Source organism: Chiroxiphia lanceolata, chromosome 7 (assembly GCF_009829145.1).
Source record: "Chiroxiphia lanceolata isolate bChiLan1 chromosome 7, bChiLan1.pri, whole genome shotgun sequence".
NCBI lineage: Eukaryota > Metazoa > Chordata > Aves > Passeriformes > Pipridae > Chiroxiphia > Chiroxiphia lanceolata.
In genome coordinates, this window is record NC_045643.1 from 17,758,297 (window position 1) to 17,786,296 (window position 28,000).

The 28,000-nt window shown below is 36.1% G+C and overlaps 2 protein-coding genes across 6 annotated transcripts in view; both read left to right on the plus strand.

Moving 5' to 3' along the window:
- WIPF1 (WAS/WASL interacting protein family member 1) overlaps positions 1–10,634 on the plus strand; it is a 78,060-nt gene extending 67,426 nt beyond the window's left edge. The window contains exon 10 of the transcript XR_004358110.1: positions 9,974–10,634. The gene's annotated coding sequence lies outside the window, so the exon portion shown is untranslated. The remainder of the gene's footprint in view (positions 1–9,973) is intronic.
- GPR155 (G protein-coupled receptor 155) lies at positions 1–27,683 on the plus strand. 5 transcript variants are annotated; one of them, XR_004358109.1, is made up of 17 exons: positions 1–146; positions 5,082–5,587; positions 8,950–9,349; positions 10,641–10,806; positions 12,038–12,193; positions 13,263–13,346; positions 14,653–14,773; positions 16,072–16,156; positions 16,238–16,328; positions 17,375–17,672; positions 18,279–18,383; positions 20,089–20,222; positions 21,779–21,874; positions 22,864–22,928; positions 23,605–23,742; positions 25,641–26,226; positions 27,488–27,683. XR_004358109.1 is itself a non-coding variant. In XM_032693707.1 (17 exons), the coding sequence occupies exons 2-16, from the start codon at positions 5,128–5,130 to the stop codon at positions 26,192–26,194; spliced, it is 2,427 nt and encodes an 808-aa protein (XP_032549598.1). In that variant the 5' UTR covers positions 1–146; positions 5,082–5,127; the 3' UTR covers positions 26,195–26,226; positions 27,488–27,683. The 5 variants fall into 5 exon arrangements, 4 of the variants coding, with proteins under 4 accessions (XP_032549598.1, XP_032549595.1, XP_032549596.1 ...); XM_032693707.1 differs by having other exon boundaries at positions 26,167–26,226; XM_032693704.1 differs by having other exon boundaries at positions 25,641–27,681.
- The last annotated feature ends 317 nt before the right edge of the window (positions 27,684–28,000 follow it).

Below are 28,000 nucleotides of genomic sequence, written 5' to 3' on the forward strand. Positions count from 1 at the left end.
GCTGTCGCTGGCGGGGCGGGCCGGGGCGGGCCAGCCCTCCCCTCCTCGGTACCGGCGGCCTCGGCCTTAGAGAGGTTCTCACTTTGGCAGAGTACGAACCCTCCCCGCGCACTCCTGTGCGTAGGCGCCTGCCGAAAGCTGAGTAGGTAAGCTGCCCGCTCGTCCTTCGCCGGTTTCTGGCTGTATTTGCTATTGAGGCAGCTGTCGCACAGGGCACTGCTGCTGGGTTTTTATCTTTGAGTGAAAACGATGTGTGCTCGTAGGTGACCATGAGAAGGAGAGCAGTGATGGGCAGGGAAAGGGCAGGCGAGAGGCGTTCGTTTTGTTGTGGCTTTCTCTCTGCGGGTCAAAGGATTTTGCATCCCAGTTTGGCAAGTGATGCAAGTGAGCTGCTTTTTAAGGATTTCTGGCAAGAAAATATAACCTGCCTTTTGAAAAAGGTATGCTGTTGCTTTAGAAGTATGCACCTATCTGCTGACAAGCCCAAAGATGAGCCTAATTTAAAATTAAAGGGAGGTGTGTTTCCCATTTGTTTTCTGGGTTGATATTTTGTGCTGCTGGCAACTGTTGCTTCATTTGGGCCTGTCTGAACTCCCACGCTGCCAGAATTTGATGTAACTTGAAGTGTTGCGGTGTGAGTTCTGCCAGTGGTACCCAGGGCAGGCCTCGGCATCGAGGGTTCCCAGCACACGCGGCTCCCCGCGCTGCTCCGCTGCCAGGTGCCTTCTTGTTGTCGCATCACAGGAGAAGAATGAAAAAGGAAACATGATCTTGAAAAACAGCTACTCAGAGACATGTAAGGTCTGATATTTCTTGCGGTATTGTCTAGATTTGCAGATAGAGGTGGCCCACTTCTGGGGTTAATTGCTGTTACAATATTGCCCTTTCTCTGTTTTCTTAGCCCATTAAAGAGAAGAGTAAAAATCATGGTTAACTTGAAAGAATAGGAACTGCAGTAATCACTTCTTCCCACTTAATTTTATCATTGTATCTCCCCACAGTTCCTTCCTCTTTGACTTACTGCACAAATTTTGACATGAAAATGCATGTAGTAGATGCTTAATCTGAGCTGAGGATGATGTGCTAGAGCTGCCACAAATGTAACTCTTCCTGCCTCAATTCTACTTTCAGCTTCCTGAGTAAAATAATGTGTCATCCTTGGGATGTTTCCACATTGCATTAAAGTAGGAAAGTTTCTGAGTTGCATTAAAGTAGGTCATATTGGGGGATATAATTTATGAACAATGTGCACAGCCTTGCCAGTGTCACCACATTATCCTAAGAGTGATTATCAGTTGAAAGCTTAAGAGTGAGAAACCAAAAGGGGGATGTACGTTGAGGTTATCTCTTCTATTCTCTCAAACTGTCTTTGACTTTCATTGAAAAAGAAGATGAAAGGGATTTTCCTACTTGTAAAGGAGACAACTTCTCTATTTCTGTACTTGGAGGAACCTGATGTTGCTTAACTCACAGCTGCTGGAAAATTAAGTTTCTGGTCTGGTGAATTTTAACACTTTACAAATACTGACAGCCTACAAGAGAAATGGGCAAATGTCAGTGCTCCAGTTTGTTTCATGGGAAGTGTAAACTGCACTCCTCCTTGCTCTGTCTGTATTGTTGGTCTTCATACAAGGCTTCCTCTTGTGCTGGCTCTACTGTCCTTCCTTAAAAATGCAAGTTGATGGTCTGGCTGCAAGCAGCTATGCTTAACACAGTCGACAGCAGATAAGGCAGCATTATTCCTAAAAGCTTTGTCTGTATTGGCCTGCAGTTCCCAACAATGCAGCTGTGGCTGAGTGTTCAGGGATTCAATCCTCAGTCTCTGAAAGGATAACCACAAATCATACCCTACGGAGTCAAAGCTAAGTGCTTTCCCTTGGAACTGTGTTATATTTCCTTATTTTAGTGTCATTATTTTGTTACATCTACTATAAGAACAGAATCAGGTTTCAGTTCTGCATAAGATCATTATCTTTGATTTCATTGAGGACTGTGATTGGAGACAATTTCACTCTTGTGAGATGCTAGTCTGAGTTAAGCCTGCGCTGTAATAAGGCTGTATATTAAATCTGCAATTAGTCATTGCGTAATCTCACAACAGTTATATAAATGCCTGTATCCTGTAGAGCAAAAGGCACTGAGATATACATTTACTGTGTTAAGCAGCATGCTGTGCAAGAGCCTGCATTTCTGGAAAATACTGCTCTGCAATAATCTGTGTTAAATGTGAAGATTTGGGGATGTGCATGTCTCGGGAGCTGAAGAGGTGATTCACTCCCAAAGCCTTCTGAGGAGTGCCAGTAGCAGCTTTTACTGTGATGCAGTTTCTCTCTTTGAAACTCATGTGGTTCGCCAAAAATTGAACCTATATGACTTCAGAGGGTCCCTTGTAATGAAGTTCAAGGTAAAGGTAGTCTGAAAGAAGGCCGCAGGAATATTTGTGGCACTTTACAAAGGATGGTTGTAGGATGTGTGGGTGTGTATCCATGTCAGTTTTGATCTAGTGAGGAAGATACAGGATTTAGCGTGTGCCATTGACCGATACAACATAATTCAGTCTTCTAAAGAGTTGTTTAAGTCCAGAATTATGAGATGGGGACAAGGGCATTTCTATATTTTGTAGCAATTCTATGAGGAGAAATAATGAGAGAAGTGTTTAATTTAGGCACAATTTTGGTTTAAAAATATGGGCTTGTGTAGCAATATTGATAGGCTCAGTCTGTGCAAGCAAAAAGCCTGGATATGTCAAACCACTCTTCAGGAGAGAAAAAGGGTAAGGAGATACTATAGTGCTGAAAATCTGTGGCTTTTGTGAGTAAGAATAAATTTTGTCATTAGCCTTGGATAGGGAGGCACAGGAGATGAAAAGGGATAGATACAGCTGGAATACATTTCCACTACAGATCAAATGTTGCATTTTGTTAAAAAAGCTTCTTCTTTATCTTATGGCTGAAAAAAACCCTCAAGAGAGCAGCGAGTAGGTTGAACATGTTGCATTGCCAGGAGCTTTACCTCTGTGCAGTTCTGTAAGCTTGAAGAATTTGACTTGGGGCTGTGCCAGAAACCTGCTTTTCACCTTGCAGCTAGTGTAAAATGTGGCTGATTTCTTTCAAGAATTTAATATTGGGAATCTATCTCTGATTCTCTTTTGGATATTTTGCAAATTCCAACAACATCCTTAAGTTTTTCTACTAGAAGAGATGGTTTGTTGTCTTCTTCATTTATTGCAAGTTTTTCCATTGTTCTGCAGTAGATAATGCTTTGAGCTCTTGGTCCAAATAAATCTAAGTGAATGTATCATCTATAATGTAAGAAAAATATGCTTTAAAATAAGCCCTACTTGGTGTGAGACTTGTTTTCCTTGGGAGAAGAGGTAACCAAGGCTACTGGACAGATTTGGATGATGCAGCTACTCAGTCCAGATGAATTAAAACAGTATTGTAGAAGTGCTTACTAAAAGCCTCAGGCACAGATAAAAGTCATGAGTCAAAGAGTTTATGCTACATATGAATTATGTGTGTGCTGGATGCCAGGGTGTGAAATAGAGCATACGAGATCTCACCTTTGCGCTGACTTGATTTACTTGCTTATTTGCCTGGCTGTTATGAGTTCTGTGTTCCTTGTGGATAGGATACAAAGAGACTGGGAAGACTCTTAAACCAGTTATTAATTTGCACAGATTGTGCTGTACAAAACACTGTTTGGGAATGGACAATCTCAGCTTTGCCACTGGTACGTTACATGGCTTATGGCAAATCAGTTCACGTTTACCTCGGTTTCTATCCCTACAAAGTGTGTAAGTTATCTTGACTTCCTATCCAGAGTACTTCAGGATTTAATCATGTCAGAATTTTACATTTAGAGTTAGGTGATGGACTGCACAATTTGCAGAGCTGTATCACCAAAGCCGTTTCTGCTTCTGGCAAGAGCTTGCTATTGACCGATGAATATTAGTGTTCAATGTCCACTCTCTTCATCTGATTTGCAGACTTTACATGTCTGCTGGCACATAAAACCTGCAGTGTTCTGGTCAGCCCTTTCAAAGGGGATCACTGCTAACAAGTGAGGAACAGGAGTAACAAGACATTTCTGTTGTACGTAAGTACTTAATGCATAATTAAATTTCACTGCTACAGGCCTGAAGAATCGTGTATAGAAATGTGAGTAGGCACTAGTGTGGTGAATTAGATCATTGACCACTGTGTCATATGTAGATTCTTTGCTAACTGGAAAGTGTGTTATTAGCACATGAAACTGAAATGTTGGGAGAGGTCAAAGTTGCATAAAGCAAGGTACAAACTTAGAGGGTGAGATGATGATTTGATCTCTAAATCTTTCTGGAAGGTAGAGAGGACCTTGTCAACAGTGTTTGTGCTAGAGTGGAGAAGCTATGATTCTTGGTCAAATTTATCTGCCTTGCCTGGTGCTCAGTTCTTATAAGGGCTATTCCTATTGTCTATTCTGTAATAATTTAAGAGGGCATAAGCTTGTACTTAATAAGGAAGCACAGGGGAGTGGGATGTTGATGTGTGGAGAATGTGTAGGTTACAGGCTGCTAATGAGAATGTAAAGAGTCTTATGCTTTAGTGTTACAGTTAACTAGGCTTGTAATGGTGGTCTGGAAATGAGGAATATACTCTGAGAATTTAGCAATTCCTGTTTTCTGAAACAATGACTGGAAAATGCTGAATGGTTGTAATTTATTCCAGATGATATTTAGATCCTACAATAATAGCAAAAAAAAAGGCCTTTTTATCTCTTTTCCTTCCAAGAGATTTTTTGAATCCTCAATCTGCATTTAGTTTTCATATTTCAGTATTACCCTCTTATTTCTTTTGGGATTTTTGCCTTCTATCAATTGTCTTGTTCAGTTGTGTGGAGTTATGAATGATGTCTGAAGATCATATGTGTATGGAACGATTTTCTCAGAGTCATTTCTCTTTAGCTATTTGTAATCTGTCTCGTTATTTGTTTGTAACGCACTTGTAAGTGTAAACTCTTCTTTTAGCAAGCCTAGTACCATAAATATTCAAAAAACACAGTTTCGGAAGTTAATAAATGTACTTTTGTTTCTTTTACAGATGAGATCATTTCATACTCTTCTTTTAGAAGAGGTGGTCAAAGGAAATGGATAGCTATCCAGACTTCACTGCAAAGAACCTCTCATATTCAGCAAATATGTCTATTTCTTTGCCTGGACAAGCTGGACTCAATACCACCAGTGGTACTCCTTCTATGTCAATAAGCAGGCTTTTCCCAGCCCTGTTGGAATGCTTTGGAATAATTCTTTGTGGCTACATAGCTGGAAGAGCCAACATTATCACATCAACTCAGGCCAAAGGACTGGGAAATTTTGTGTCCCGCTTTGCACTCCCAGCATTACTGTTCAAAAACATGGTGGTACTTAACTTTTCTAATGTGAACTGGTCCTTCCTGTACAGTGTTTTAGTTGCCAAAGCTGCTGTGTTTTTTTTAGTCTGCATTTTAACATTGTTGGTAGCCAATCCTGAAAATCGATTTAGCAAAGCAGGTTTGTTCCCTATTTTTGCTACACAAAGCAATGACTTTGCACTGGGATATCCAATAGGTAAGTATGCTTTTTCTTTTAATTGTCACTGTTCTCGACATGTTTGCTTTTTTTTCCATGATGTGAAATTGGCTTCTGAACTGAGTTCCATGCTATCAAAGTAATTTCTGAAGTGTCTCGCAAAATTCTCTTTGAGATCACTTATCATCTAGGCAAGGTTAAGAACAAAAAAAGAAAGCAAGTTTGTTCTAGCAAAACCAAAAGCGGGACATTTGGTTACAGAATTGAAAAAACAGTTACAAAAGAGAAGCCTAACTGTGCAATTCCAGATTATACATAACAAGTAGCCCCATATTTTAGATGATTTGAGGAGTTAGCAGTTTCTTTATCCCAGGGCAGCATGCTCAGGATAATCTTCAGTCTTCCTTACTCTCTTCAGATTGGCTAGATATGTATAAAATGCAATTGCAAGCTTTTTCTTCTTTAGCTGAAAATGCTGTGTTTCCCTCAGTTGTATCTTCTGAAATTTATTCCTCTTAAAAGAAATCAGAAGTATGTCACAAATATGGCTGAGGATTGTATCTTTGTTTCTTGGTATGTGTTTGAAATGCCAATTAGTGTTTCTGAGTTTTTATATATATATATATTTTGGGCTTGTCTAAATGTATTTCCATTGTATCTTGGTTAAAACATTCTTTCTATTTTGACTTTCTTGTCAGACTACGTATTACTCCAGATATTTCATTACTTATGAGTCATATTTTTCTGGGTATGATAATGCCAAAATCTACACCATTAAGTTCATTAAGAGCTTTGCTGGAATACTTACTGCAACAATGACACTGTAGGCCTTGAGGTTTGTCTGTTTCTTAGAGTTCATGCTGTCACCTACACAAAGTTTTTACTATTAATGACTTCTCTGAAGTGTCTTCAGGACACTTGGGCAACAAAGAATGCCTTGCTTCTTTTTATGTATGGTGACAGGTAGTGTTTTGAACAAAACCTGATCTTTTAATGGAAATATGTTTTAAAAAGCTGTAGGAGTTGAAATTTGTAAGGGAAAAAAAAAATAATCAGTATTGACAAATCAGTGTATTAAAACAACACTATTTTAAAAGGCAGTTTGAGCACTTAAATCAATAACTTCCTGAGTCTTCAGCTGATGTAATTTCTTTAATCTATTACTATTATTATTTATTATTACTTCTTTACTATGCTGGTTTTTTGCTGTTTAACAAAGATTTGCACATAGGAAAATCAAAATGCAGGTTAAATTATCAAAGATCATCACTGTGTTTTTCTGTTATCGTGGCTATGACAGTGATGTTGGGGTGAAAGAAAGCTGGCACAGAGGTTTGCTAGCACCCCTCTGATGTAGATAAAACTACTATGATAGAAAGCTTTGTTTGTTTTTTATTACTGGGTGAGATGATACAACTGACAGAACAGCTTCACCTGTTCTCTAATGCTATATTGTTAAAGCACAGGTGTAGCAGAACTGTTGTGTGGATGATGGCTCAGTTACCATGACTTTAATGTTACTAATTGTATTAGTAACATTAGGACAACTAGTGTGTGACTTGTATGTAATTTTGAGCAGCTGAGATATGGAGAACTGATTTACAAAAAAATATATCTTTGATTTCAATTTTTTGTTATGATCAACAAGTGGGCACCTTCATTTAAATAAAAAAAAAAAAGTTTCATCAGCAGTAGAAGTTGTGGATTATTTTCACTGTCATAATGATTCCTTTGGAGTAATTTCTATTTCTTTTCACCCACTGGCTCAGTGATCTAGTTACACTTTTTGTACCCTGGAAAATGCATTGTGGCTTCATACATCAGTAAAAGTACATATAGACCTTGATATATTGTATTAAGTATGCAGTTTCACTTTGCCAGAAAGTAATGGCTTTTTAAATTTTCACTCAGGCACTACTTACATGTGGCTTGTATTGAGTTGCATTTGTATAAATATATATATCTGTATAAAGCAATATAAAACATCACTCTGAGGTTTGAGGTTTTAGAAAAAAAAGTATTTACATAAAAAGCATCCAACATGTTTTTATTTATCAAAATGTGTTTAGTGCTTAAAACTGGTTTGTTAAATGCAGTAACTAACCACACACTCAGCAGTTCTGTTCAGCAGTTTATTCAGCATTTTAGCACAGGTAGTTCTTGTATAGGTATTTTGATCATGGTCTGTAAGAGGAAAAACATCTTTAGTGCCTTTTCTTGTATATATCATATATCAGCTAATTGAGAATGTCAGTTTATTCAGTCTGAAGAGAAGACTGTTCATACTGAGTGCTGATTTAGTATTCAGAAGTTTCAGAAGAAATAATATAAAGATAAAAATATTTTGGATTTTGAAAAACGTAGTCATGAGGGAAAACCTTTTCAGAAAAATAACAGGTTAATAATGTTGTTATTATTCATAGTATATATAATATATATGTCTTATATATCTATATAGTATATATAGTAATTATTCTTATAGTAGTAATATTAACTATATATTTATATATTATAATTAAGATTCTATTAATAGTTATGTTATTGATAATAACAATAAAATTACTGAATGTAGTAACATTATAAGACAGGTAAAAGACAACATTGTACTTTCAAATCATCGAGTTTTTTTTAATGCACCCTAGAATTTAATCTTGTATATCTTTCCAAAGTATTTTCATCATTTTTGAAGTGCCGTTAGTACAAACTTGAAATAAGAAGCAATTCTACTTTGACTCAAAAGTATGTAGTAGCAATGAAAACAAATGCACTTGATTTAAAGTTCCTTGAAGGGCCATAACTACAGCAATAACTCTTGTCCTGAGTAGTCCCAGAGAATGAACTAATAATTAAGTGATAAGCTATTTTTTATTTGGTTGTTGCTTTGCTGTGTATTGAAATGATCACACCTGACTTACCCAGTAAAAACTGATTAAATTTCAGAGATGTGAAACTCCCCTAAGATGGGAAGCAACCTGTGTCCTCCAAAGGTGCATTTAATTATCCATACTTGTCACATTCCTGGGGAGGAAAAGCAAGTCAGAAATAAAGCCCAAATTTTTCCAGCATTTGGGATGACTCAAAGGAAACATAGGCTTATTATATTGTTTTCTTTCTTTTTGTCTATAAATGTTGACTATTTGTAGAATCATGAAAAAGTATTGGATAGTTAGTGTTTTGTCTTTAATTTGTTCATTAGATGACTGTGGACTGATGTGATTGGGCATACTTCTCTTACTGCATCATCTTATATTGATTGTTAATAAAAATGAATCCTTCAGTTATTTCTGAAGGAAAAAGAAATAATTTTCTTTAGTTTTCAAACAGCAATATTTAAGTTCAGTATTAATGTATTTTTGTACTGAAATGTTATCACTCATCACTCTTCATTTCCTGTCTTCTAGTTGAAGCTTTATATCAAACCACTTACCCCGAGTATCTCCAGTACATTTACCTAGTGGCTCCAATATCTCTTATGATGCTAAACCCCCTGGGGTTTATCTTCTGTGAAATCCAGAAGTGGAGGGATAATCGCACTGTGCCACACAGCAAAATCAAAATAGTGGGCCTAGCACTCCTTCGAGTTTTGCAGAACCCAATTGTATTCATGGTCTTCATAGGAATTGCCTCAAACTTTATTCTTGGCCAGAAAATTCCCGAATACCTTGAAAACTTCCTCGATGGACTGGGCAGTTCTTTTTCTGGCTCTGCACTTTTTTACCTTGGACTAACTATGGTGGGACAAACAAAAAAACTGACAAAGGGTATGTTTGTTGCACTGATCCTTCTCATCACAGCTAAACTGTAAGTTTGATTTATGTATTTTTGTAATTTCGTTCTTTAGCTGTTTTAAGCTCTGAATACCTTGGTCAGATGGCTTTTCTCTCAAAAGCATTATAATGATAGTATGTTTCACTTTCAGTATTTTGAGTACTTCCCAAACTCTTTGATACTATACAACTGTTAACTTTTAAGGGAAATTAAGCAGACTACAACCTGTTGTCAGGCTCTGCAGAGAAAAAAAAAATCAGGGGTGCTGTGGCTTCATGGACTGCCTGCAGGCCATCTATCATGAATTGAAGTAGTTGGGGAATTACTAGCTTAAATTAAAGTTTATTAAATAAATACTTAGACAATAGTGATTTTAAGTACATTTGATTAGTATTTGTATTTTATTTGGCTTAAATAATGCATCTCTAAATGAGTTGTTTTTCCTTGCTTTATCTATAAATCTTAGAAAGTGCTGTATTGGAAGAGCTTAAAAATGGTCGCCTTATGCTTTTAAACTGCTTGACTTTTAAGCATGAAGAAATGACAAGTTGTATTTAGAACTCATTATCTTCCCTTGAATATATCTCAGTGGTGACATAAATAGTTTGTCCTACAGAGCTACAATTAACATAATGGAATCATTGTTTGGTGGTCGAGTTTGTTGTAAATTTTGAAGGTGCATTTGAATATCAGTACAACTAACTAGCAAACTTAAAGACCTAATCTGTAAATGACAAATTTTGTAAGAATGTAAAAAAAATTGGGTTTTAATATTACCACTTTGCTTTACTGGTGACCCTGTGTAAGGCTTACACTGGGTTTCTGTGAGATCTAGGCTATTGCTAAAGGTGAACAAAATAGCATTGATGCAGGGAGTTTGCTGGCCAAAACATTTGGAATGGGATACTTTAACTTGAGCCCTTGTTATATTTCAGACAGCTTGCAGAAAGGTGGTCAGAGTTTCACAGCTTCTGACTGCTTATAGCTACTATTTAACAGTTGAAAAATGAGGGGTTTTTTATGTTTTACCTTTCTAAATCCAAGGTTTATACAAATAATATGTCTGCTTATATCCCAGAGTTTGTTGTCATTTTTATCTTTTTTTTTGTGTGTGTGTAACTTGTGACATAAGATTTTTAAGCAGCTGGTAAATGCCTTGGTAACAGTAAAGGCAATCATTCAAAATGATGTTAGTATTTTGCTTTTCATAAATAGTATTCAAACAAACCTTAAATTTCCTTTTGGTTCATTTTCTGAATAAAGAAGAGTCTATTGCTATAGCTTGAATTATATTTTTTCAATTTTTTCCCCCTTCTCTTTTCAGACTTATGATGCCATTTCTCTGTAGAGAAATGGTGGAACTCTTGGACAGGAGTGACAGCGTGGTCAACCACACCAGTTTATCAAACTATGCATTTCTTTATGGAGTTTTTCCAGCAGCACCTGGTGTCGCGATATTTGCAAGTCAATTTAATATGGAAGTGGGAATTGTACGTAGTTAGACTTTTCCAAATATGTGCTAAATTTGAGCTTAACTTTGTTGATGAAATATTTAAATAAGTAGGCTTGAAGAATTTGCTTTTCTGTAGTACAGACATCTTAGACTTACTTGTACTCCCTGGACCTTTCCTGATCTCTCAAGTGCCTTGATAGTAGATGTTCATATATAAGTCCTCATGCTTTTTTTATTCATGACTCTAGTAGGAAGAACTAGGATAACTTTAAATATGAAGAACTTGCATCTTTGTTGGGTTTTGGGTTTGGTTTTTTTTGTTGTTTTTTTCAAAGACCTAATCTTTGAGATACTGTTTTTTAGAAAAAGAGAAATTACGTTACTGACTTGTAAGAATAGTGTTAGTTCAATGCTGAAAGATCTTATGCTTTAACTGATCCAGTTGTGTTGTTCTTCAATTAAACCTTGTGATAAAAACGCATTTTACGCTTTTTTATGTATAGTAGAGAGTACCAATTACCTTTTCAACTTAAAATACCAATTTTAGAGATGTTTCTTCCACTTGAAGTGACATTGAAGCATTTCTGTTAACTTCTATTGGTTTTAATGTTTTCTGTTTTGGGGTTATTTAGATGTTTGGGTTTTGTTTTGTTTTGTTTTTAAGATAAGGGGGGGAAAGGATACTAAAAATAAATCTTGATAGAATTTTGTGCCCTACAAACTCAGGAAATCTGTTTAAAGCAGTGGTCTGTAGTATGAGCGACAATTCACACTTCCATCACTAGGCAAATTCCAGAAAGCAGAAAAACAATGAGATGTCAAACTAGAAATCATTTGAATGTAAATATATATGGTTTATTCTCATGAATTGGTGCATATTAGTATTTGCATAACTATATGTTTTGTTATTTATTTATGGAATGAATATTTGCATCCAAAAGTAAATTGTGACAGTGTAAATTCACCTCTAGGCTGTAATCACTAGTGTATTTGACACCCATAAAAAAGCTATAAGAATTTACAGTAGGGAACTCTCTATTCCTGCTATTTCAGAAGCTTGTAAAAATGTTCAGTTTAGCTGCATTTATAAGCCGGATACTTTCTGGCTTAAATTCTAAATAATTTGTTATAGAAGCAACTCACAGATTTGTTAAAGGTCTGTATATGTTTAATTCAAAGGTCCAATTTTGCCAGTGGTTGTGTTCCTGAAAGAAGATTATTTAGCTCGAGATCTGATTAACTCTGTTTTTGTTTGACTCTTTTTGCAGATTACCTCAGGCATGGTGATAAGCACTTTTGTGTCTGCACCCATTATGTATGTGTCTGCTTGGCTGTTGACCATTCCATCTATGGACCCCAACCCACTGGCATCTGCACTCCAAAACGTTAGCTTTGACATCAGTATCGTCAGCCTCATTTCTCTGGTAGGTGCTGGTGAAGTGAAATACAAAAACACACTGTTGTGTCAGGGTAGTAGTAGTACACAAGCAGCAAATTAAGTCACAATAAGACTCATATTTCCTCATCATATTCTGTTGCAGAAAGATAAGGAAGGAGTTAAAAATTTTGATTTAGCAGTGGGTCTGCTGGAAAGCTGCACTATAGAGAAAGAGCTGAATTAGAGCTCTTAGTGCAGGGCTTGGGAGTTTCTTTTTTGTTTGGGTTTGTTTTCATTTTTTAATAACAGGGTGTGAGGGAATTACAGTACTAGCTTGCACCACAGGGACTAATTACATCAAGCCAAATAAGGTGCTTGGATATCACAGTAATGAAGGCTGTGTACAAACTTTAGCTCCAGAAATGTCACTGAATATTTATTTAATGAAATCTTAATGAGTATTAATGAAAATGTTTAACCTGAAAGGTTTAACTTATCAAATTCCTTTCCTAGAAATTCTTTTCTTAAAAAGCGAGATAATCCAGAAGTCCAATGTGAATTGTGTTTTGACTTTATAAAAAAAAATACAGATAGTGTGATTATTCTATTTACTTTTTTGAAATAAAAACATTTATGTTTGAAGGAGTTGAAATTTTCTGAAGTTGTTGTCTCAGTTGTTCAAGACAAGAAATCTTCTTGTCTTGAAACTGTGCCTGAAGGGAAGCCAGAAATTAATGCTGCCACTTGCTCTCATGTAATTTTGGAAGATTCAGGGGAGATGGGTGAGAATCTTAAATTCTAAGTTGCCAGGTCACTCTGTGGTCATTTATATTCCGAGGAACAAATAGGCTTCTGTACACTAGAGGCAAGTTCTTGGTGCTTCCTGGGAATATTTCACCATCATGAGAACACAAAGATGCATTGCTTTTTCTGGCTACAGCTGCAGAGGCATAGGGACTGACAGCAGTTGGTATGAAGCTGCTTAGAGTAGTCATGTTGTTAAGAAACATTTCCAGATTTGTTGTGTATTTAACTTCACCATAGTCTGCAAGAATATTCTTTGTTCTTTTGGGTTTGATTTTATTCTTAAATTATTTTTTTCTTGTATGTTACAGACCTGGTCTCTTATTGTTGTTCTTCTGAGTAAGAAATACAAACAGCTTCCTCATATGATTACAACAAATCTACTTGTTGCTCAGGTCAGTAGTAAGAAGAATGCTGTTGTGTGAGTTTGATGATTTAAGTCTTTTTAAACATTTTTACAAGTTTGGTTTCTACAGTGATATCTTTATAGCCATCTATGAAGGGCAGGGAACTCTAATGTGTGACTTGTCTAAACAATTTCTGTGCCTTAAAATATACCCTTGAAGAAAATTATAGTTAATGCTGGTACTATGGTTCTCAAACAGAACTATAAGCAATCAGAATGGAGAGTGGCTTCTGAAATGTATTTTCAGTTACTGCCCAATACTGTTGAGTGCACTTCTGTTCAATTTATACTGATTTGAAGTCAGCAGTACCAGGAAGAGTAGTGTATGTTTGACCGGATTCAAGGAGCCAAATAGAAAAATAATCCCTGTGATGTTTATCCCCCTGAAGTGGCTTGCTGAGGGATCAGACAGGTGCAAGTGCTGGTGAAAGGAAGGGGTGTGGGAATTAATGGCTGGTGGCTAGGGAAGGCCAAAGCCAAATGGCTCTCTATTAATTTTAATTGTAATTTAATCTGAGAGAGAACTACAGAGTGTAGATGCTCCTTATTCCCTTGAAGTCAACTGCACAACTGCCTATAATTTCAGTGAGAACAGCCTGTGCTTGTAATACATCTGTGTGGTAGTGCTTTCTGAAGTGTTCTGGCTTTTTTTAAAAAAATATCTCTATGTATATATATAGTAAACTCTGAGCTTTGATCATGGAGTCACATTAAAAAAAATGGCATGTACAAGAACTGCAGGTGCTTCTGTTCTGTAACAGGAAAGTTAGCTTTCATCATAAAAAACCTGAACTACTGTGTTACTATTTCCATAATATTTCAGCCTATCTTTTTGGATTCCTTCAGTACTAAAATTATCATATATCCCATATCACTGGGTGAAAACTGTTCAAATTCTTTGCTGAACAAACATCTGTTGACCTCAATTTCATGTGCAAATCATTTCAAATAAATGATTTGTACTTATCAAAAACATCAACTTTTACTTATTATAAAGGTATATAAAGTTGGTTTTTTTCAGATTGGCCTTGCTCCCAGTTTATATGAAGTATATAATTGCTCTCAAAAAAACCCTTCCGAAAATAGGGTACCATAGTTGAGTGACAGAGCTGCAATACTGAATTTACTGTGGCAGTGCTTTATTGCTAAGAGAAGTATCCAGTTTGTAAAATCACACTCCAGTAAATCTGGGGTTGGAGTTTTGAAGCTTATTGCAAGTATATTGCACTGTGTTTAGTTTCTCTTGTCATTCTGGTTTCCCAATTTAAATGATGGCATCTCACCTTTCTTTCCAGTTTATTGCTTGCATTGGAATGGTGGTATGGAATTTCGTTGTTAAAGAGAAAGACATCACCATGCAGATCCTAGTTTTTATATTTCTCTACAGCTCACTTTACAGCACCTACCTATGGACAGGTATGATTTTTCTCAACAGAACTTAGGTACTGTAATAAAAGATTAATGTACTGAAATAATGTTGCTGCATTCTTCAGAGTAATCATTCCTTTCACTTGTATGTAGTTCTATAAATATGTATACTTAAGTTGTGCCAAGCTGCAGCACTGGCAGCACAGGGCTAAGTGTCAGACACTGCTTCTGCTGTTGGAAGCTTATACCTAGGGCAGGTCTTGTTTGTCTTTGCTGGATACAGCAGCCTGGCTAGTGTGTGACAGGAGACAAGAACCTGCTCTGGAGGCAGAAGCAATTACAAATAGAGTGAATGTGGTGGGCTACCCTTCAGCTAGTCAAAGTCTTAATGGCAATTTTTAATTACTGCAGAGTTTAATATTTTAATTATGCAGCATTAAGTAGATTTGAAAACTTGGTGCCTCAAAAAGTAGAAAATACAGAATGAAGAGAAATACCAAAGTAACTCTAACATCTCTTTACCCTGGCAATTGTAATTTCTAAAAACAATATGTGTGTATATGATTAAGAAGGGATTGAAATAAGACAGAATTGAAAGATGCATCAAGAAGCTCAGAGAACCTTACATATATGATTTAAAAAATACTTTGGGTATTCAAAAGAGTTTTTGTACTGTTCCCGAGTCTAGAATTCTTAGGGTTTAATTCCTGTGGTGTTTAGCTGAAATAGGTAGCTCATGCTTGGTAAAGTGTAACATAAATACTAACTTTGCTTCAACATGAGAATGTTGCTGATCTGCTGAGTTGTGAATAGAATAGGCAGTTCCAGAAGATACTCCCATGTATAGTTATATATGTAAAAATATATAAAACTTTTTTGTTAAATTTATCATTGGCTTTACGAAGGACTAGTCAGGTTTTAAAGAAATGTTATAATAGAATACAACATTATTTGTTGGTTACTCAAGAGTGTCAGAGTAGAACAACTGTGTCGGTACCTTACGAAATTAGTTACTTGTGTCTTAAATGTTCTTATGACATCTTTTATATTGTTGTGAACCTTTCTTAATATTTAGAAGTGGATGTTAAATATAAAATATCCTGAAATTTCTTCAGTTTCACTATTAACATGATTTTTTAAGACAATGGGTATTTCTAATTTACTTTCTCAGAATACAGCTAGAAAAACAATTGCAGAGTATTGAAATGTCTGAGAAGAATATCTTGAGTTATTGAGTAGGTTACATCATACACCTTCTAGACTCTGTACTTATTGATTCCCTTTTTAATAATAAACAAGGTGTTTCTTTTGGTTTTGTTTTGATGGATTTTTGTTTGTTTTTTTAGGTTTTCTATCTTTCTCTTTGTTTCTATTGAAGAAGAGAGAAACAGTAAAGATTCCCATTGGATTTATCATCATAGCTGGATGGGGGTAAGTTAATTCAAATGCTTCCCTGCAGAATTAGTGGGAGCATGCTAAATATGTTACATACTTCCAATTTTACTCTTTCAGAATCCCAACAGTTCTGGTGGGAGTCTTACTAATTGTTGGTGAACGTAACAACACTAGTATTGACTCTGCCTTTTTCTATGGAAAATACCAGGTATGAACATATTCTGTCCTCATCACTTCAGACTTCTGCCATATCCAATACATTAGTGAGAAATTGTGTTCTCTGCTTCTAATGCAAGTACCTTTCTGGCGAAGTATAGGCTACCAAAATAAACATATCATTGTAAAATGCTTATAGATCAATACAAAAATGAATTTCTGTAATGAACCATTAGGAAAACTTGTTTGAACAAGGAACTTCATGTTTAGTCAGCTATGACTAAGAAAAAGGGGGAGTAGGCTTTCCAAAGGAAAGGCTTAGGAGTGGTAGTGAATTGCAGAGCCCTTTTCCTGGTGACTAATTTGTAGTCTCGCTTGATAATTATCTAAAATTGTTATTATCCAATAGCTAATTAATGGCTTCTGGTCTGTAACAGATAGGATCTACTTTACCTGTGTAGCAGTAACTGCTTGCACTGGGGGAGGTGTCTCTGCACAATCATGGGTTGAAAGGCCCTGAGCCTGAACTACCAATGGTTCCTCTTATCAGAGGATGTAAAATGTACTAGCACAGATACTTGTCACGTTTTGTCTCTGTCTTTCTTATGGATAGGGAGTCAATGCATCACTTAGTATTATTCATGTGGCATTTTCACAAGTATTAAATAGCCTTAGAGTGGACTTTGGGTATCAGTGGCAGATGATTAGAAGGAAAGGTTAATTAATAGGGTGCTCCCCCTGGACAAAAGCTTGGAAATTAGAGCACTTTCCTCTTTGGAATTAAAAGGTACCTGAGCAGAACTTAACTTGGAGGCTACTGATCCTCAGAGAAAAGGTGACAATGATGAGGGGAGGTTTTTGGATTGCTGGGAAATAGGGGTCCACACTGAAAAAAAAAAAAAACTGTAAGGAAAATTAGTCTCATGTACTGATTGCTCTTTCAGTGTCACAAGGTGCAAGAGCAGTTAATACAGAAAACTTAGTCTTATTCAGATGCATTTGTATGTATATTTGGAAAATTACCGAAGTTAGAAAGGCAGATATATGCCACTATTTCACACTATTTCTTTAAGTGTGTTTTCTTTGCTTTCTTAACAGATAATTACCACAGCAGTGATCCTGTTCATCAGTATATTGATGTCAGGCATTTCACTTATGTGCATGAACAGAAATAGGCAGGAGTCAAACTATGAGGTGTTGAACCCATATTCACCACGAAGCCAAGTGGAGGAGGTTGAAGTGGGAGGGAGTGAGCAGAAACACATTTCAGCCTCTGTGCCTCAGCCTTCTCCAGGGTCTTCTGCACAGCCTTCTCCAGGGTCTTCTGCACAGCCTTCTCCAGGGTCTTCTGCACAGCCTTCTCCAGGGTCTTCTGCACAGACATCAGCAGAAAGGGGTAAAAACAGTAAATGGCTTGGGGTACTGTAAACTAATATTCCAAATTTAATTCTGACCTGGTAAGGGCAGTTTACACCTTCAGGTGTTACACTAGGACAGAAGAAAATCTAGATATAACTGCCCAAGGATTTAACTTTATGTTTCTAAGGAAAGTTTTATTGTAAGAGTTGGGGAAGTGGACAAGAAAAAAGCACGTGTATGGTTTTTATGTAAGTAGTGGTATCTTGATAAGGCTGTGATAAGTACAGTCCACGAGGAGTCTGAGATTGTTTACTCACTAAACCCTCTCTCTGCAAAAGAATTATATGCCAGCAGAAGCACTCAATGTGTTTCTAATCCTTCTTTTTTGTGTGTAGCCTTTTTGATCACTTTCCATTTTTTTTTTTTGCATCTAGCTAAAAGTACTTATGTTACTTCCATGGTGGTAGTGTAACATTAAACACTTCCTAAATATTAATATTGTAACCTGTTTAATTTCTCAGCAAATTGGAAAAATTAGCTCTGTTTTCTCCTTTTGGGTTATTTTTTGAGCATAATATTTAAAGCTACATAGAATATATTGTTATACTTGGAAACTAACTATCCTATTACTGTATATGCTTAGTAGGTTGCTGTTCTTGTCAAACAACAAATGGTGAATTATCCTGTGCTAAAGAGAGCAAAGCGGTGTCAAATGCTGTTGAATGCAAGGTTCCTCCAATAGAGACAGGTAAAACAGTAGTATCTTCTTGTTTTAATACTACAAGCTCTACCTCAACATTTATGTGTTGTTTTCACAAAGAAACTGTTGGGACTGTTGTGCTTTCAACTCTACCTGGATACCTTATATTTCATATTGAATTCAATATTTTAGGTGTTTGTTCTCTTCTGCTGGTAGTTTGTAATCTTTCAGTACTCAAGAGGGACAGTTGTTTCGGATGTTTTTTTAACACTAAGCTACTTTAACATGTCATCCTAAGCATTCAGACTTTACCTCTCTGCCATTGTCTTGTTTGGATGCTGGGAAGTTGAATGCATAACCCTACTTTGCATCAAGCTTTTAACATAAACATGCTCTTTTACATTCTCATATTCACATCTTACATCTTTTAAAAAAGACTTTGTTGTGTTTTGATCACTGAATGAGATCTAGAGGGATCTAGTGCTTATTGCAAATTAGATTAAATGTCCATGGTGCTGTACTGTTCATGTCTAGGAGAGAGAGATGGCGAAAATTGACTAAGAGGACCTTAGGATTCACTAAAGTAGAAAAAAATGGATTAAACTGACTGTTCAGCACCTAATGGAAAACTGCCTGCCCAGCACATTGTCATTTTGCATCACTTCCAGTAATCAAAGCTAGCAGCAGTACAGCCTTGCTCTTTTTCCTATTTCTTTTTCTTGGTTTTTTTGCAATCTTAACAAGTTTGTATCCTTATGTTTTGTTTACATGCAACATAATTTTCAGCAAATCTAAATATTTCACACTGAAGCATACTTCAGTTATATCTCCTCTCACAAAATTCTAGGTTTCTACCTATTTTGCCAACTATTTTATCTACTAAGTAATTTAAACAAGAATTGTAAGAATGTCTGCAGTGATAGAGGAAGGCCAGTTTAATTTTCTTATCCTGAAAGATAAGGCAAAAAATACCTTATGATTGAGTGGAAATTATTTCAACCTCCTGAGTGAACACTTCAAAACTATAATCAGTAAAAACAAATTGTAATGCATACACTTGTGTAACTTTGGCTGCAGTAATTACTAATTCTTTTACTATCCCGCTAAGCTGCTGTGACAGGTATCTGGTGAAAATTCTTAGGTATGCCCTTACCAGGAAGTTTTTCACTGCCATCTAGAGGAAGATACTCAGAATTACTTACTTAGAACTCTGTAGCTGGGAGACAAGCATCCATTTGCTCTGTTTGGCTCTTTTGATTGAAAGAATTATGATGGTGTTCTGATATAATATGTTAAAAATACATTTACAGACCTGAAATAAGTGTGGTTGATTGTGTGTCTGATCTAGAGCTCAACAACACAGAGATGCAGAGTAAAAACATTAGAGCTGACTGTATATTTGATTTTTTTTTTCAGAAATTAATTTAAAAACTAGAGAAATGGGGGGAGGGGCGTGTTTCATTATTTCTAGTAATGTTTTCCAAATATTAACCATAACATCAGTTTGAGTTAAATCTTTGAAAGAAGAATTCTGTTGCAAAAAGTTCCTTCATTTTAGTAGTGCATGTAAATTACTGTTTCATTTGAGTAGATGTCTGAACAGGTTATTGTCAAAGCCGACGTTAAATTTTGCATGTGTCACTTCAGTATAGGTACTTACAGGGTAATTTGACTCAGCAAGTGACATTAACAAGTTTGCTCATGGAGTTCACAAGATAGAGGCCTAATCAAAAATTTCTGATTTGTTTTTCAGTGGATCAGTGTGTGAGTCATTGCAGTGCTCAAACGTGTGTATTGGCTCAGGAAGAACAGCTGCTACAGACTGGAGACAAACAGCTGGCCAGACATGTGCTGCTGTGCTTACTTCTTGTTGTTGGCCTGTTTGCTGTAAATATTTTTTTCTCCCCATGTTGTTTAACTCATCGAGGTAGAATGATTTTTAGGAAAGCTATGTAGACAGTCCAGTAAAAATCTTCCATTTACTTATGTAACAATTCATTAAATAAAATAGAGGCTCTATTTTGGTTCCTTACTGGAAGAGGGGTGTCATAAAATTAATTTTTCTGTGCCAGATCATAAATTAAAGGCAAGTTAAGACTAATGATGATAGTGAGCAAGCCACACCAGAGAACCCTAAAGGGAAAAAAATGGAAAGATATAATTTGATAATTAATTCATCATTAGTGCCCCTCTTCCCATTTTTCTCAAGAGTTAAGTCTTCTTCCCTAGACAATAATTAAAAATATAAACTGAACTGTACTTCTGAAGGAGACTACAAAAATTGGTCCATCTGATCACGTTTGTAGTGAAACTGGGATTTCTCTGAGGTGTTTTAGTAATGAAGAATAATTTTAAGATTATTTTAAATGGGAAAATGCAATTTTGTTGCTTTTAGTGGTGGTTTGGAGACAATGTAGCTAAGTTAATGGTGCCACTTCTCATTACTGATGCAATCCCAGCTGTGATTGCATCTACCTCCACCTACAAGTAGGAAATACGAGAATGTAATGCATTGGGGATATAATTTGAATTTTTAGCTCTGAAAAGATGAGAAACAACTCTCTGTGTTTGAATGTAATGCTCAAAATTGAGTTTCTTGTGGATTACAGTTGAGGGGGTATTTTTATTTGAAATGGAAAATAGTGTAGCATAAATACGCAATACTGTGAAACAGGACAGTGCAGCACAACTGTGTGGGTTAATGCCTACTACTGTTGCTTTTCAGGTTCTGTTAAATTACAAAATGGAAGGTTTCCCTCTCTCAAATTTCCTCTATCAAATATTTTATGCTAGTATTTTTTTTTACATCTTCTATCTTTGAGAAGTCTAGCAAACGTTAGCCTATATTTTAGTTGTATCTGGATGATTACATAGACACTATGAAATAATTTTATTTCATAGTGAAATAAAGTTACATTAATTAGTCTTTACACACAAATGGGTTAACTTAAGAGAGTTTTTTTCCTTCTACCAGGCATCTAAAATAGCTGAAGTGGTATGTGCTTCAGCTTAACCTAATCTTAACTATGCAGGAAATATGTAGAAAGCACTGGATTCAGCTAAATAGGCCTAAAGGCAAACAGTACAAATCTGTCAGGGCTAATATTGGCTGTCTTAGATTGAATACCTAAGTATGCTTAAAGTAAGTTCCTTTTGTAAACATGTAAAGAGGCAGGACCTCTACACTGGTATGATTTGCAGTACTATGTTTAAAACAACCAAGCCTTCCCCTCCCACCTAGCTTTTAAGCTTAACTCAAATGATGTTTTAATGTGTTTATTGCCTGTGATTTGTCTTTATCTGAATCATTCATTAAATAGAGACCATGAAAACTGTGTAAGAATCTATTAGCATGTGAAAAATAAGAAAGTGCATTTGATTTTTAACAATCAGCTTAGGTTTATGGGTTTTGTTATTCGGGGTTTTTTTCATTTTCTTTACAGAATCTCTCCAGTTGTTTGTGGTGGCTGTTCAACCAAGAGCCCGGGAGGCTGTATGTGGAATTGCAGTTCTTCTGTGCTGTGTTTAATTTTGGTCAGGTACTTAACAATGTTTGTTCTGAAAGTTACTTTGTTGATGGTTGTTGCAACAGATGCTGTTACAAGCACTGTAAGTTGAAGTTTTGAAACAATGCCAAAGTCACCAGCTCCTTGTGTTTTGTCTTTTTTTTCCTCAAACTTTTCCTTTTGCTTTAATAGCTTTCTTTCATAATGCATGTCTTCTATGACCATGAACACTTCCAAAGGTACAAATGACCACTGAATGTCAAATGCTTATGGAAACCAAGTAGGAATTTTGCCCACTTTGTACCAGAAAGCTTCCCCAGTGTCCCTTCTGTGGAGTTACACTGGTATAACAGTTGCAAGATGACTGCAGGGATACTTTGGCTATAAGCCTTAAGTTACTATCCCTAGTTTCAGTGGCAGCACCTTTAGCTAAGAGCTGACATACAGATGATTGTTCTGGCTGCACATGGCCTATTTCAGTGCAAATTTATACATGGTAGCTTTGTTACGTGTGAAGGTGGAAACGAGGCAGTGTTAATATACATACTAGAGGAATGGTTTACAGATCCATGGGCAGGTGTGCCTACAGGATGCACTGTGGTATCAAATAATGATAGTAGTTTTGTATAAAAACTGCACAGAAAAATGAATTAAGTAGAGAGCATTCTAGCACTTGAATTACAGTAAATCTCTTCTTTTCTTGACATTAACAAAGATGGATTTAATAACTGGCTGTATAAGGATAGCCAGTTATCCCAAAGTGTCAAGTGTCATGTCACAACACTACTTTTACCCAGCTGTTTCTTGAAGGGTTTATTTGGTGGACTGTTATGTATTAATCTGTATTTTTAAGGTCCAAATGAAAAATCAAAGCAGAAACAAAATGCATTTTGAATGCTATCTAGAGAAGAGGAATACTTTACATGTATGTTTGGCACTGAGTTTTCAACATTTAATTTCTGTTTATAGAAACCAAAGTTTTTGCTTAATGCTGCTTTTTCTATATTTTTTTTTTCCTCCAGGGCTTCATTTGCTTCGGTATTTTTGGCTTAGATAAGCATTTAATTATTCTACCGTGCAAGCGAAGGTAAATAGAATCTTTACACTTATAAACTGAATTATGACCGATAGTCATTTTTGAAGGGTATTGAGTGTTCAGTGCTGTAGCATTCCATTTCCTATTTGTTCAGTCTTCCAAATTTCTTTTCTCTCCCACTTATGGAGACGTAATTGCAGTTTACTGTGCATGAGGTTTTACTGCTGTCCTAATGACACTTTTGAAGACAAAAATCCTGAGGGTTCCCTAGAGGCAAAATTTTTGCCAAATGTTGGATCTTCAGAAATAATTTCTGCTGGCAAATTAAAACTTAGATATGGATGCTGAATCAGATTATATCATCGCTGTTTGAAAGTCCCGTATTCATAACCTCATGCACCTATTTTGTGTGGATGGGCACTTTCACTGTGGAGGAGTAAGTTGTACAAAGCCATCTTCAACTTAGAGCTCACTGGCTGCCATGTGAATGCAGCAGCAAAAGCTAGCTCCCAGCTACTCTGACTTTCCTTCTGCCTGAGCCTAGAATAACATTTCTCGGTGTTCAAAAGCCATACAAGTATATTAGGAAGATTATATGTAAAGTATTGGGCACCAAGAGTAAAACAGTTGTGGTAACCTTCCTAGGAGTTCCATTCTGTTATTTCCTGTTCCAAAAAAAAATGGCCCTGGTAGTTTTGCTGGGTTTAATTTTATTTTTTTTTTTTAGGCTTGCATTTTTCTGGGGTGGAAGAGAAGCAGCAGGGCATACAGACCCCTCTGTACCTGAGGAAATCAGGATGACCTGTCAACAGTTTGTTCGTTATCACAGAGATCACTGTGTCAAAAGCATTGTCAGAGGCAGAAGGTAAGGTTCTTCCCTGCACATATAACCTGTTACAAAGGTCATAAATCACCTTTTAAAAATAATTAAATGCAGTTTAATCTGTGGGCAATTCCTATTGTGGCATATTTATTCAATCCCTGAGGTTTAAAAATTTAAGAGAAAAATGTTTCTGGTCTCACACTGAAACACTGAGGTGCAAGTTATCACATCCCATCTAGGGTTTCAATAAATTACAAAAAGTTTTATATCGTTAAGGGATTGCACCAGTTTTTGCATTTAACTGGAGTTCAGGAGATAAAATAGTTCTGAAAAAATGTATATCATAATACTTGTAATAGTTAATGTGTCTAGTTAGTTAATGTGTCTAGTTATAGTTAATTATAAAATTTCTTTTGCTCGTACCTCTAACGAGGCCTAAACCTCAATTTGTGAGATCAGCAGAGCTTTCAGAAGCAAATTATGATACCTCAATCAAGGATTATGTCATCAGGTATGTGTAGGTGGATGAGAAATAAAATGCAGACAGAAGCAATGGGAATAAGAAAAAGATTCTGCATTTATTTAAATATAATAAATGGAGACATGAAGAATTGTTCTAATAGGCACTTTGACTTTTCATATCGTGTAAACTTTTAAGTAGGACTAGTTTGGCAGGATGGGGTGGTCTTTTAATGGTCAGATAGTCCAAAACCACATTACAGAACTGTTTTAGACAGCATCAAGATTTTGTTCAGTCACCTCAGAAGTCAGTTATGTTCCATAAGAAAGATGTCAGAAAACATCTGTTGTGAAACAGAACAGGTTTTACATCTGTGTTTCCTGTGCCTCTTCTGCTGTTGTGGTTTCTTGGGCTTTGGGCTGTTCATTAAGTTGGCTTTTGTGGTTTTTATTAATCATACATCCGCCTGAGAATACATGAAAATAGGATGTTTGTTGCTTCATTGTTGTAATATGTCTGTGCAGAACTTGTTTCATGTCTTATTTGTCCATGTGAATTAAAACAAAACATTTATCTTCTCATTTTAAATATTCATCTGTCTCGATCCTGTCCTCTTTGATTTAAAAGTAACATAACTGAGACCTTATAACTATGGATTTTAATTTATTTTAAGTTTTGCATCTCTGCTAGTAGATGTTAACACTTGCTCTGTGTTAGTACTGCTTTTAACTTAAAAAATAGGGGAAACAAGTTTGGTTTATGCTGTCTTGTAGCTCTTAATTGCCTTCAGAAACCCTGGGCTTGGTTTCCATAGCATAGATTTTAGATAACCAGAAACATTAATTGCTGCAGCTAAATTTTTGCATGGCATTTTTACTGCAACTAGGTAGATGCTAGTGGCATGGCCTCATAAATATGTAGAAGAAAATTATTCTTGTTGTAAAGGTTTTGTTTATTCTTAGTACTGCCTGTGTGGTAAATACTTAACAGGATATGCAAGTTGTAAATGGTTTTTGTTTACAATGTACGTAAACAGTTAGTGTCTGTTTAAAGCTGTCCATAAATTATAAAAAGGAATTAAAGTTCAGACTTGAGTCTCTGTTGCTGGGGGCAGAGACTGCTCTCAGATCAGATATTTTGTTGCAGAATGGTCATGGTAACAAGTATGTAGGAAGTCGAAATAAAATTACATTGTGTGAGTTTTTAGGAAAATTGCTACTTATGCCCACTGAAGTTTATTTACACAAGTGTAAAACAACTTTGTATGTCCATATTGCTTCTCGTTGAAATGTCTGTAGGAAATGGTAGGGAACATTGGCATGTCCCTAATATACAAAACTTGCAAACTCTCTTCTAACGTGCTCTTAACTATCATGATATCTTTCCTTGTTTCCTGCTATTTTTCCTTGCCTTTCCCCATCGTGCAGTGGTGATACCAGATTTACAGAACATGTGGGTGAATCATTCCTTTGACATACAGGTGTGGTGCAAAGATCTCCACTGGCATCTTCTTTGGCTGTGACCTGGTGAACTGGCTCATTCAAGTTGGCCTTGCCTCCGACCGTGGCGAAGCTGTGATGTACGGGGACAGACTGATGAAAGGAGGTGTCGTCCAGCACATTACAAATGAATTTGAATTTCGGGATGAATACTTGTATTACCGCTTTATTCCGAAGAGATCAGTTGCAGTTGAGAGCCATTGACCTGAGCATGTAGGCAAGGGACAGGTAGTTAGGGGTAGATGTGACCAACCTCTGCCTTCACCACTGGAACTGGAAGTATTTCTTTCTCAGGGCTCTCAGGGAACTGTGCTATTCTCTCTTGTAAGATTGAGAGATGTGGATCTATTTGTGTCTATTTTGAAGGAAATGGTAGCAAGTGATACTTAGTGAGCATTCCAACCAGAATGCAACTAAACGAAACCAGATGCTCTGGATTTAGAGCATTTTTTCCATTCTGAGCAAAACAGATAGTAAAATTATATGTGTCACTGTTGTATTTTATAGGCATTATAACAGCAGCTTTAGTGACTGATGCCACAATGAGGAAGAAAAACCCCATAAAAGGTATTTTTCATGTTGCTGAATGTTTTCCATATTTTAGTGTGATGAAATATCGATGCCTGTTTACAGTCAGGCTTCCCCCTGACTTCATAGAAGTAGGATTTCTTCAATCATACCCCAGTTTTGACTATTCTGCTCTTGTCTAACACCAGGAACTTTTTCTAGCTCTTTACACCTCAGATCAGGTGGGTTTTTTTCTCCCTTAAAGATAAAATCCTCCATTTATAAAAGTGGAATTGTTCTGACAATGTTCCCAATGTCAGAGGATTAAAGCTGAGGAAATACCAAGTGGAATAAATAATGGTTTTGTACAAACCTACCAAATCTCAAAACCATAAAAACATGCAGCACTCTTCCAAATTAGGAAATTACATCATAGAATAAACAATTTGTTCTGAAATTTTGCCTTATGTTGGTAGTAACAGCTTTGTCAAGAGTAGGTTTTTACATTCTGAAATTAGCCTTTACAGTTTAATTCAGAAGCGCCAGCCTCAAATAAGGATTTTATGGAAGCCTTGGAGACATGTGTGAGTCAAGACAAAATTGTTTTTCAAATCATGGAACTTTTAAAATTAAATACAATGATTTTTTAAAATCTATTATATAAAGAATCCTAACTGAACATCCAAATTGGGGTTTAGAGTAGCTAAAGATCCTAAATTTTAGTTGGTTGCCTAACACAGGTTTCTAATAGACCTCAGGTATCCTCCTACAATATCTAAATAATTACTTTAGTGTCACTTAGATTCCTGTGCACTGAAAGCAGAATCTGAGAACCTATGTGTCTTCTGCAGTATTTTAAAAAGGTTAAAGACCAAGTGTTATATCTGATAACCATTGTGCTGCCCTTTTAAAACTGCAAGAACAGCATTTATATGTCTATACAAAAACTTTATATAGTGAGGGAAAGGAATCCAGGTATTAAAAAAAAAAAATTTGCTCAAGCATATGAATAACTTCTCTCATCCTTGTTTTTAAAAGTCTTTCCCTTCTTTTTTTTTCCCTTTTTTTTAGTACACAGGTTTTTATTCTACCTAATTTTGCATCCACTTTGTATTAAGAATTAAAAATTATTTTAGCAGCATAAGCTCCTGTTCAAGTAGCAGTTGTTTTATGGTTGCTATAACTCCATGCAGGACTTACATTGAAAAAATAATTCCTTTTACTGTCATTCTTATTGCACTTTTGCAGTGTGCACAGAAACATAACTGCATTCTACTGTGTATGTATGCTATGGAAACTGACATATTTTAATGTTTTCCAGCAACAAAATAATTGACATTTGTATCAGGCTGTGTCCACAAAGGAAAACAGTAGTGTATTTCCATAATAACTGCTGAAGACAACTGCATCAAATATTTTGGAATAATTAGATATATGTGACTAAAGAGCAGAAGCTGTGAGTATGCCTGGCTTCTAAATACTGTAATTTGTCAATAAATCTATTACTTGATTTCAGAGTTTGGATCTGTGTTGTGATGTGAGATGTGAGAGTGTTATATGTGCATGTCAAGGTTTATGACAAATGTATTTTTCTGAGAGATTTGTTAAAGTGGCTCTTGGGTTTCAGTTCTGGTATTTCTTAAATCCACCCTTCATACTTTTTAAGTAGACAGAGAACTCGTTAATGGGCGTCCACAGAAAGATACGTCCGTACCAGGAACGTTCCACATTATGATCTACTTATCAAATGCAATTAAATTTTTTTAAATTCTTCAGATATTCAAGAATTTGATCTTAGGGCAGTTTTACAGTCCTATTCATAATCATTGTTCTT

Bases quoted from the DNA above. Each gene is read 5' to 3' on its own strand.
- GPR155 (XM_032693704.1), top strand. From the start codon at position 5,128: ATGGATAGCTATCCAGACTTCACTGCAAAGAACCTCTCATATTCAGCA. The intron at 12,194-13,262 runs GTAGGTGCTGGT...TGTATGTTACAG, and splicing joins TCGTCAGCCTCATTTCTCTG to ACCTGGTCTCTTATTGTTGT. The intron at 16,329-17,374 runs GTATGAACATAT...CTTTCTTAACAG, and splicing joins TTTTCTATGGAAAATACCAG to ATAATTACCACAGCAGTGAT.